Source organism: Physcomitrium patens, chromosome 24 (genome assembly GCF_059467195.1).
Source record: "Physcomitrium patens ecotype Gransden chromosome 24, ASM5946719v1, whole genome shotgun sequence".
Lineage (NCBI taxonomy): Eukaryota > Viridiplantae > Streptophyta > Bryopsida > Funariales > Funariaceae > Physcomitrium > Physcomitrium patens.
The window spans coordinates 13,362,981-13,374,997 of record NC_143433.1 but is presented as its reverse complement, the minus strand read 5'-3'; the positions used below and the strand labels follow the sequence as shown (position 1 = coordinate 13,374,997).

Genomic DNA, 12,017 nt, shown 5'->3' with positions numbered 1-12,017 from the left:
TTATTTATTTATTGGATATAATTTAAAAGATAGAAGACAATAAAATAGAATTTAAATTATATTAAATGCCATATAATCTGCATGAAATGAGAAGTGGTGTCTTTGTCTTATATGGCCTCATTTATATATATATGTATATATATATATAAATAAAAAAAGATATTGTGCTTCAAGCTTTTTTTAAATTTAATTATACTAACATTGAAAAACTTAGTAAACAAATAGAATAAATAGAATAAAATTTTGCACAATTAATTTGCTAAATTATCATAGTCTATATAGGCATAATATAATTTTTTAAAAATTTAACTCAAAATGATCCATAAACTAATATGGCTGGAATCATGACTCAATATAATAAATATTGGTAATTAAATAACAATAAAATAATAAAATAATATTTAATGCTAATATAATTTAAACTTATTTTCTTATTTCAATCTATAATACTCAATTATGAAATAATTTATCTTTTATTAATTAAATGAAGAAACTTTAATCAAAGACAACCTATAGTACATTGTTAATCTTTTATTTTATTTATTCTATTTTAACTTAGTAAAAACTTCATCTATCTGTATAGATATATCTACAACAATATTTTAAATTTATCATATTACTTATCATTTAAATTCTCTACTCCACAACTCTACTTTTATATACTTCTTTTACTTCTTTTATATAAACAACTCCAAACTAGATACTTTCAACCACCAACTTTTAATTAAGTAAAGAACTTTGATTTAAGTTCTATAATACTTAGAAACTTAATTAAAATTATAGTCCTAAGAGATGATATATGACATACTAAAAGATCATGTACGACCTCTTAGTACATGATCATTTAGTATTAAAATCATGTACTAATAGATCATGATCATATCTTTTTACACACAAATAGATTATGCTTTAATCTTAATTCATTGAATTAAATTATGTTGACCAGTCTTATCTTCTTTCAACAAGAATATAGCAACAAATAATGAATCATACATCTTTTTAAAAGAAAAAAAAATTGAAAACCTATCTTATAAATTATTTTATATTTAAAATAATCAATAAATCATAAATTGATAATTTTGGACAAGTTGCATGTTTTTGTAGTAGGACTAAATGCCTTGATAAATAATTGGTTATCAGTGACCAACATCCAAAACTCAAGCGGCATAATATTGGAAGAAATAATATTGAAAGAAAAATGACCCAACACACTACTTTGAAAGTGATTTACAAATGACCCAATACACTATACCAGTGATAGACAACTTTGATGCAAGTTCTTTACCTACGTTCATTTAAGACAAGTAAAGCGCTTCAAAACAGCAACTTCCAGTAGTCTCTTGGATCAAACGAGGATAGAAGAAAATAAAACAATACATCAAAAAACTTCAGTATGTACCTTAAACCAAGTTGGAAAACTGGTATCCATCTTCGGCACCAATCTCATCAAACCGCGAAGGCATTCACGAACTGGGTTCTCGCAGGAACTGTGCACATCTGCTTGGATCCAAGAGAAAGTGGAAGAGCCAGGAAGGAGTGAATGCAGGTGAACGAAAGATGTAAGAAAGTGATGCTCAAAATCTAGACGTGGATTTGCACATTCAGAACGAGATGCATGAAATACCCATGTCCATGATTTCGACAGATTGAAGCTCTCCAAGCAAAATCCCTGCAGCTATTCTTTTTCCACTAGCACCGCACTTTTGCGTTGTCTAGTACCCCCATCAGGTAGTGTCTCCGAAGCATGGAGCTCAGCGCTTGAGTAACGTCAACATGCTTGCACCACTGTCTGAACCTTTCTGCTCAAAGAATGATTTTTTCAACAACTTGGGAAACCATGGGATTCTTCAGATTTGCTTAAACTGGCGAGACAATTTTTTTCTGCTGCGCAGATGTCTAAGCTCGTCTCTCAGTTTTGCAGCGTCGCTGTACCGTTCCTCCAATGCAGCCACCATCATACCTCTCACGAGAGCAAACTCTTCCGCGGCGACACAGGAAGTAGAGTCGGGTCTGTCAAGGTTGGTCATTGTAAGAGAGGCTGCTAAGGACAGCGGCGTGCGAGACTGAAGCTTCGCAGTCTCGTCCACCACGAACACGCCATCTCCTTCCGCAAGCCACTTGTTTACTTGGATTGGCACCTTGCAACGCACAGCCAAGTTGACAGCATCAGAGGGGCGAAGGTCCATGGTCAAAACATCCCCTGAATCGCTCCCCACCTTGGTGAGATAAAGACGCGAGCAGTAAGCTTCATGCACGCGACGCATGATGCGCACCATCTTAGCTTGGTACCCCATCACCTCGATCATGTCCTTCATGACGTCGTAGACTGTGGGTCGAATGACGGGGACGTTGCGGAGTGCCTCAATGAGCATCATGCAAGGAAGCTCCAGCACAATTATTGGGAGCAGAAGTTTGGAGCACTTGTTTAGCTGCAAGACGATCGCTGGTTGGGGACCATAGTCAGGAAGACAGCCAGAATCGGGGACATTACGCTCACACTTGAGGAATCGACCATCTCGCATCTTTATGACAAAACCCTCGGGCCTGCTCTTGACCTCGAGTGCTTCCAGCACAGTTGAGTCCACACAATCATCTTCGTTTTCGCTGAAGGGCTCGTCGATTGAGAGACCGTTATTAAAAGACATGCTTGAGTTACGCATCTGCCATGACCTTCGCTCTGAACTGGTTCCCAATCCAACATTAGCGAGAACAATGGAAGACGACTGATTAAGTTTGCTGCTGTTCGTAACTGGACCTCGTGACGACAGCACAGCCATTGAAGAGTTCTGCTGCAAAGAGGCGGAACAGTGAAGATGGAGACCAATGTGAGCCGCAGTTTGTATTATACTCGTCATAGTGGCATTAGGGGGGCAGAAACGCACATCCAAGCCCTTGCACGAGCGCAGGCACACTGTGACTTATAAAACCTGCACACGCATCCACGACAGTATTCAGCAACTGAAGCGAGTATCGCTGGGATCTGTAAGCCAGCGTCGATGACAATTCTGACGACTGGATTTCGCACAATTTAAAAATTATATGCTAACTTTCTCTGGACAAGAAATTAGGTGCTGGTTACATAAAACGTTAAACAGCACGTACGAATACCTAAAAGAGAGATATAACGACTCAGAACGGTGCTCTACTCCTCAATCTTCACAAGAAAACACATAGAGCGCATGAGAAATATCAAACAGTTTCAGGGTGGCACAAATTGGAACAGCAGAGTGTGCGGATGCAAGCATGAAGAAGTACAAACCCAGTTTCGGGCAACTGAGTAGGAATGCGAGGTGAAGAGATGACTTAGTCAGTCCACGGACTTGGTCTGCAGATATGCACAACGAAAGCCTGAAAATGACCAGAGAACGTCCGTGGAGCGCTTTGGATAGACAACACCTTTCCCAAGATCGTGTAGCACTCCGATCGGATAGTGAAGACTGAAAAACCCTCTCAGTAACGCAGGGAAAAACACTTCACGCACGTGGCTGGTTACCGGGCGTGATCATCTCGTGGCATCGTCCACAAGGCTCACTTAACCCTTTCAGCTGTGACTTCTAAGAATGACAACAACTTTTATCTAAGAAATCAGCAAAGAGCAATAGGGTCACGCAGCATAGTAGAAGTGACTAAAACAATAATCTCGCAACACGTTGCCAAGAAAAGACGGCAGAAACCAAAACAAATAGAACAAACACGCACACAACACCGCTTCCACGTCCAAGCCCCCTGAAACTCCACAAAGCGCAACAAGGTGTCTCACAAGCAACTCTTAAAACTTCACAAGTACCACAGATCGGCCTGACTCAAGAAAGCATCGTCACGCGTTCAAATATCATCTCAAGCCCAGAGCACAATATCTCTCCCAGCAGAGGCCGAAGCATTCATCACACGACCACCACGTTTTTTCGGCTCGACAGAGAACCAGAGACGTGACTTAATCAGCTCTCAGACAATATTTTCAATTTGGACTCGAGTTCAGAAAGAGAAGGCAGTGTTCTGCACAGTGGCAACGGCAGCAAGAAGCTGGACGGGGGGGACGGCGATGGCGATGGCGTGCTGTGACGGGTTCCGCCTGCAATTATATTTCCCTAGAGCATTTAGTGGGGGGGAGGGGTTCTCTGTTCGCCATTCCTGCTTCTTCCAGTACATCCGTCCTTTCGCAGGCTCCACCGTGGACTACCACCTCCAAGCTCTCACCAAAGAGAAGCACTATGTGGCGGAGCCTACAGTTAGCCGATCCGGAGCAGAAAGCCTGAGTCCCATACACACAACTGTTTCAACCGACACCCTCAATTCATGTCTTACTCAAAAAGCATAAATACATATATATATATATATATATATATATATTTCATCACTAAGCTTGCGTTCAGCTCGGCAAATCTAGACCTCGCCACCATTGCAGGCAACATTGAGCCCAGCAACATTGCTGCAGCACTGCTAAGATTACTAGCTAATTTTGAAGCAATGAGCCTCGTTCAGATGTACTACCAGTTGAGTGTGTGATTCCTTCGGCTGTCTGTCTTCATAGGAGTTGTGAGATTTGTCACCGTCATGAGAAAAGTCCTTCAGGCTTAAGTTTGGATTTTGTAAGCTGGGTAGCTCCCTGTCTTCACAGGAGTTGTGAGATTTGTCACCGTCATGAGAAAAGCCCTTCAGGCTTAAGTTTGGATTTTGTAAGCTGGGTAGCTCCCTAGGTGGTGCCTGTGGGCTTTACATCGTAACTTTGCAGGATTGTTTGCAGATTAATGGGAAGGCGTGTTCTACGGACATATCATTCCAGATGTGTCGGTGGAATAAGGTTAGCTTTAGGATGCCACCATCTAAGGAAATATGAAGGTGAGGGGTTTCAGTTTAATTACAAAACATTATCTTTGTAAACTATATAATTCAAAGATTGGATAGTCTTGACATATTGGTTTGCATTGATCCTAAACTACCTATGATATTAAGTTGATATTCAAAGATTAGAGGTTCTAATCTAAATTGAGAAATATTTGATCTAGTTTATGATTGTTAGTGTGGAGAAAATGGTTTTTATATTATAAAAAATAAAACAAAATAGAATTTGAATAGGCTTAAAGTATGTTTTATGGATGTATTAAGAGTTGAAGATGAATAAAGAGATTTAGGAAAAGTATGAGGATTTAAAGTTAATTAAGCAAGTGGATTTAAAACTATTATAAAAAAAATCAAACTATAATATGAAATTGGGTAGTTGTGTCTATTTTGGCATAATGGTGTCATGTAGTAACACAACTTTGTGGTGAAAAATGAAAACATGGGTGTTATTATAAAAGAACCTAGTAGAAAGTTGTAATAAAAAAATAAGGATAAATGATAGGAAAGTAATAAAATATTTAGTCTTCATAAGTAAAAATTACCTCAAATTATCAAATATTGATTCTCGGAGAGGATCAATTGTCAACTTGGGTCGAAATCAAACCTTGAGGCATAAAACTGCACATCTATAGCAACTCTAGGATTTTTTTTTGGAGAGATCAAAGAGTAGAGTTGGAGATTTTTGAAGATTGGTTTTACATCAATCGAGTTAATATTTAGTTTTTGGGAGATTTTCAAAGTTAGTGATATTCTTGCTTAGATTAGATTTTGAAAAATAAAATTATGTTTATAAAATTGAAGATTTCTTGAGTTTTGTGATTTAAGTACAAGTGAATTTTGGGCAATATATTGGCATTCTAGATATAAGAGTGCATGCAAAATTTGAGATCAATTGAATAGTTAGATTGAAGTTAGTGAAGGTTTTTGAGGGTTGAGGTCTTAAAAATTAGAATTTGAAGATTAATAAATATTTTTAAGATCTTTAGTAATTTTTTGATTGGAATGAAGTGATTTTATTTTGTATGGAAATTAGACTTGATTTTCTATAGTTTAGATTTATTTTGGAAGCAATTCAATGGTTCAAAAAGGAGATATTGGTATTGGAAGTTCAACATTTATATTAGAGTAGGAAGCCAACCAACACCTAAACAAAATTTAGGATCAATCTTCTATTTGGTAAGTTTGATCTTCTTCAAATTTTGTATACTTCTACCAACTTAGTTGTTGAGAGGTGTGTAAAATCTTAAGTAAGATCAATGGTATAATTGATAGATAATGAGGTTCTAAACTACTTTGGAGTTAAGTTAATTTGATTAGGATTTATTTAGGATTTGGAATTATTGTCATGGACATACGCATATAAGCTTGTAATTACTTGTATAAATAGGTAGAAGTAAGTAAAAGTAGATAAAAATAAGTTAATTCTATAGTATTTAATATGAAAGCTTCCTAGAAGCTTCATAGATGCTGCTTTGACTTTATAGGTGTCTTTAATTGACTTTTTGGGATTAGAAACGTGGTCAACAAGTTGGCCATGTGCCACACATATTATTAGCTTGAAGACCAAACTAACTATGTAGCCCACATGTAGAAAAACTTGCCTTATAAGTAAGATAGTATATATAGAGACAAGAGTGAAGCCCTCTTCACTCTTGTCAACTCTTTTCTTACTTCTAGTCTAGTTTCAAGGGTCTTTGGTTTTCTTGTCTTTTGGCAATAGCCATTCCAATTTCTTTCTTAATATATATATTCAATTATTTCTATTTTGTCATCTTTCTTTGAAAAAAGTCTCACTTGTTTATTTGTCTTTATCAAGTTCTTGTCCTTGATAGATTGACAAGAGTACACTTACAATATCAGAGCTTTGTCTAATCTTGATTAAGAGTGGATTACCCCTTTCTCTTAATAAGACATAAGCGTATTAGAAGTTACGGATTACCCTCTTCTACACTGATATTGTCTTTAGTATTTTTTTTGTTTTCAAATCCTCTCTTCTATTTGTCTTAAGCAATATTAGGTATTTTTTTTTTCTAAGTGTTATCATGGCAGAACTTATTGAAATGAAGAGTGCAATGGCACAAATGGAAGAACAATTGAGGGAGTTAATGCTTGCCATGCATCAACTCAATTTACCACCACAAGGAGCAACAAGATTGGCAGGAAGTGAAGATATAGAAATGGTTGGAGCTGCTTCAACATCTGCACCAAACTATGTCTTTTCTCCTATGGTGGAACACCCTTTCAATGTTAGAGAACCAAGAATTGCCTTACCCGAGAAGTTTGATGGCATCAGATCTAAGTTTTGAGGATTTATCAATCAAGTACAACTTGTGATTGAACTTCAACCTCAAAGCTATCCAATTCCAGGATCGCAAGTTAGATTCATTGGTACGCTTCTTTTAGGTTTAGTACTATTGTAATTTTTATCTTTTCTTGAACGACGAGATCCAATATTGGATAATCTAGAGGCTTTTTTGGCGGAGTTTTGATCCATGTATGAAGAACATGATGCAATTCGTATTGCAACCAATAAGGTCCGTATTTTATGACAAGGCAATCGATCAATAACAATATGTGCTTCACAGTTTTGACAACTTGCGACTCATATCAAGTGGAATGATGCTACACTTGTTAGCCAATTTCTCTATAGATCACAATATGAGGTAAAAAAATTAATGGTCAACTTACCTGATCTTGAAACATTGAATCAAGTAATTAACTTTGTTATAAAGTGCGACAATCATCTTTTTGAATTCCGATCAGAGAACCATATAAATGGACCTCAACGTTACTATAATTCAATGGCAACACTAATATCTATTTAACACATATATTCGAAAGTAGAAGATATATAAATCGATGCAGTACATTTCAAACCTCTTACTGAGCAAGAAAAGACTCGCAGTCATTAGGAAGGATTGTGCTTATATTGTGGAGAACCTAAATACACTGCTCAACATTGCCCAAAGAAGCGACACAACTATAAAATGAAGAGTATGGCGATCAAAGAAGATAATATAAGGGAAAATGAATTTGTCTAGCTATAATAGGGACCGTGCAACTGGAACCTTGTACAATACCTAATGAAGATCTTATTCTCTCCTCAGAACCCTCTTCATGTTTTACGATAAATATTATTCTAGGACCTAAACATCACAAAGCCTCTACCTTGCTAGATTCAGGAATCTCAGCATGTTTCTTAGATGAAGAATTTGCTAAAAGACATAGTATACTTTTAGTGAAGAAAACTAAACCTATTCATGTAGAAGTCATAGATGGTTGTCCGTTATCTTCAAGAGATATTATTCATGAAATCCTTCCTATAGAAGTAACAACTAATGGTCATAGTAGCTTTTTAATATTTAATATCATTACATCTCCCTCTAATCCAGTTATTTTAGATTTATCATGGAAAAAAAAATACAACCCTAAAATAGATTGGACTTCTCGTAGTCTTGACTTTTCTGAAAGTATAACTAAGAATGTAGTTAATCAAGTAGAAAGTCATAAGTCTAGTACAATTAAATCTGTATTTGTAGGTATAAGAGCTTTCTTACATGTTGCAATAGAAGGATCATCTTGCGTCATTTATGCCACACCTATTTTTACTGGTAGAAAGTCTTTAAGTAGCATTCCAAGCCAATATCAAGATTTTCAAGATGTATTTGAGAAAAAAAATGCGGATACTCTTCCGGAACATCATTTTGATGAGTGCTCAATTGATCTTTAAGAAGAAACATAATCGCCATTTGAACCAATCTACAATTTATCTCAAAATGAGTTGGTTGAACTCAAGGAGTATATTAAAGAGAATCTAGCCAAGAACTTCATACGCCATTCCAAATCTCCAACAGGAGCTCCAATTTTATTTGTGAAGAAAAAAGATGGATCATTGCGGATGTGTATCGATTATCGAGGATTCAACAAAATCACCATCAAAAACATGTATCCGCTACCTTTGATATCTGGACTCCTTGATGAGTTGAATGAAGCTAAGATCTATACAAAAATAGATCTTCAAGGAGCATACAATCTAGTACGTATCAAAAAAAGAGATGAATGGAAGATTGCATTATGAACAAGGTATGGACATTTTGAATACAACATCATACCTTTTGGACTTACAAATGTACTAGCAGCATTTCAACATCTAATGAATGATGTCTTTCAGGAGTTTTTAGATGATTTTGTTGTCTGTTATCTAGACGATATCTTAATCTATTCTAAGAACTCAAAAGAACATAAACTTCATGTTCGTCATGTGTTACAAAAATTACAAGATGCGGGACTCTATGCCAAGGTAGAAAGTGTGATTTTACACTACTCAAGTTGACTTTTTAGGATACATCATTTCAAATGATGGACTTATGATGGATTGTAAAAAAGTTCAAACTATTATGAATTGGAAGATCCCAAAAATGGTAAGAGATGTCCAATGCTTTTTGGGATTTGCCAACTACTATCGGATCTTCATCAAAGACTTCTCTCAAATTGTAAATCCACTTACATGTTTGACTTGTAAAGACAAACTTCAATGGAATCAAGAAGCAGAAGTAGCATTTGAAGCTTTAAAGACAACCTTTATCTCTCCACCAATCTTGTGTCGCGTTGATTTTTCTAAGCCATTTTTTATGAAAAATCAGACTTTGCTTTAGGTGTCGTATTATCACAAACGGAAACAAATGATAAACTTCATCCAATGGCTTTTCATTCCAAAAAAAATTTAGCAGTCGAGATCAATTATGAGATCCACGATAAAGAACTTCTTGCAATGGTGGATTTGTTTCAAGAATGGTGCCATTATCTAGAAGGTGCTTCTAACCTAGTCATAGTGTATACGGATCACAAGAACCTTGAATATTTTATGTCAGCATATGTTTTGAATCTTCATCAAACTCGTTAGAGTATGTCTTTGTCAAGATTTGAATTCAAGATCACTTATTGACCAGAAAAACAACAAGGTTTGTCAGATGCACTCTCTAGATGATCTTACCTTGTACCAAAGGAAGGAGATGTTGCTTTTAATCAACAATGGATAATTCTCTTGAAGCCAGAGCATCTTTATTTTCGAGCAATGAAATCAACACTAACTGTTGATTTAACTTTCATTAAGCAAGTTCAGTCAAGTATGTCTTTTGATCCTCTTATTCGTGATATTAAGAGAAATCCTTTAAAATCTCATGATACTTCCAAGTTTGAATTCAAGAACAATCTATTATATTTCGAGGGACACTTATATGTTCGAGAAGGTGAAGCTCGATTACGTGTTCTTCAAGCTCGTCATGACTTTCTAGCAGTAGGACATTTTGGGTACAATAAAACTTTGGAACTAATTTCCAAGGACTTTTGGTGGCCACAAATGTGGAAAGTAGTCAAAGATTTTGTACAATCTTTTGATGTTTGCTCAAGATCAAAAACTCCTCATCATCGACCTTATGGACTTCTTCAGCCATTATCCATTCTAAAACAACTATGGTCTTCTGTTTCTATGGATTTCATCATGGATCTTCGAATATTAAGTTCTTATGACTCTATATTTGTGATAATAGATCATTTTACCAAGATGGCACATTTTGTACTATGTACAAAATACATCACAGGGGAAGAAACAGCTAAGCTCTTTCTTGACAATATCTATTGCTATCATAGATTATCCAAGGATATTATATAAGATAGGGAAATCCAATTTGTATCAAGATTTTGGCAGACTCTTTTTAAGATTCTAAAAGTGGATATAAAACTATCTTTGACATTCCATCTTCAAACTGATGGACAAACGGAGCGTGTTAATCAAGTTTTGGAGTAGTATTTAAGATGTACCATTAATTACCAATAAGATGATTGGACAATTCTTTTGCCATTGGTAGAGTTTACTTATTATAACATGGTATATTTTTCTATAAAACAAACACCTTTCTTTGCTAATTATGGTTATCATCTACGACTTGTTACTTTTGACTTTTCAAAAGTTGATAATCCTATTGCGAAAGATTTGGCAATTCATTTGTCAAAGCTACATGCAACGATGAAGGCACAATTAAAAGAAGCTCAAGAACAACAAAAGGTTAATGCACATGTCTATTGAAAGGAACAACCACCATTCCACACGGGTGATAAGGTATGGTTACTTTGTCGCAATATCAAGACCACTCGTCCTTGTGACAAGTTGGACTATCGAAGGCTTGAACCATTTTTTATTTTTGTACAAATCAATCCAGTTGTATATTATTTACACCTATCAGAGTCAATTAAAATCCATCCAATATTCCATGTGTATCTTCTTGAATCATACAAGATAGTGAACATACCAAGAAGAAGACAAGCTCCACCTCCTCTTAAAGAAGTGGACAATAATGAAGAGTTTGAAATGGAAGAAGTCTTAGATTCAAGGTAGCGTCAAAATAAATTAAAATATCTTGTCCATTGGCATGGATATGATATTAGTGAATGCACATGGGAGCCAGTAAAGAATCTTGTAAATGCAGCAAAGGCGATGGAGGCTTTTCATCGACGACATCCATCAAAATGAAGATGAAAACCTTCTTTATAAAAGAAACAAAATCTAGGCAAGATAACATTCTACTTTCAATCTTTGTTTATAGCTTCTTTGTAGTTGTGACGCTCATGAGATGGAGAACCAACAACCAATGGATTCAACTCAAGAGCCTTTGTTTGCTGACCTCCCAAACGAGATATTATGATTGTCACAACCTTCAAGATGATGCAATCGAGATGAAGTTCTTCAAGAACGACATATTTTTTCTTGAATAGATGGCAAGTAACAATGCATTTGGTATCACAATCTTACAAGGGACTGTCAATGTTTGGTGATTTTACTAGAGGTAGGAACAACTCCTGACAGTGTTCCAAATGTTTTATTTGAAGGAAGTTATGAAGGCCTCAACAATGATCAAATAACTGAGTGGTCTTCCTGCCCTGGTATGAAACACTATCGATGGTTGAAAGGCCCTATCAATCATCTTCGAAGAGAATAAAGATCAGAGTATGTGGCGAATATAATTCATTGTATCATAGATTTCTTCAACATATGATTACCACTCTTCATGGAACTCGTCACTAGAAGGGTGGATAATTTCACAGATTTATACATGCAAGCGAGTTATTACATGTATAAATAGATAGAAATAAATAAAAGTAGATAAAAATAAATAAAA

General features: G+C 35.8%; 1 protein-coding gene across 7 annotated transcripts; it reads right to left on the bottom strand.

Moving 5' to 3' along the window:
* Window positions 1-1,169: 1,169 nt before the first annotated feature.
* On the bottom strand, window positions 1,170-4,103 carry LOC112276435 (bifunctional nuclease 2). 7 transcript variants are annotated; one of them, XM_073530837.2, is made up of 3 exons: window positions 3,260-4,103; window positions 3,109-3,154; window positions 1,170-2,927 (listed from the first exon to the last, which is right to left on the bottom strand). In XM_073530837.2, exon 3 carries the CDS (start codon window positions 2,853-2,855, stop codon window positions 1,848-1,850), a length of 1,008 nt encoding a protein of 335 aa, XP_073386938.1. In that variant the 5' UTR covers window positions 2,856-2,927; window positions 3,109-3,154; window positions 3,260-4,103; the 3' UTR covers window positions 1,170-1,847. The 7 variants fall into 7 exon arrangements, with proteins under 7 accessions (XP_073386938.1, XP_024363509.1, XP_090103186.1 ...); XM_024507741.3 differs by having other exon boundaries at window positions 3,321-4,103; XM_090247060.1 differs by having other exon boundaries at window positions 3,109-4,103.
* Between the last annotated feature and the right edge of the window lie 7,914 nt (window positions 4,104-12,017).

Excerpts from the sequence above, each read along its gene's own strand:
- LOC112276435 (XM_090247060.1), bottom strand. The coding sequence starts at position 2,855 with ATGACGAGTATAATACAAACTGCGGCTCACATTGGTCTCCATCTTCAC.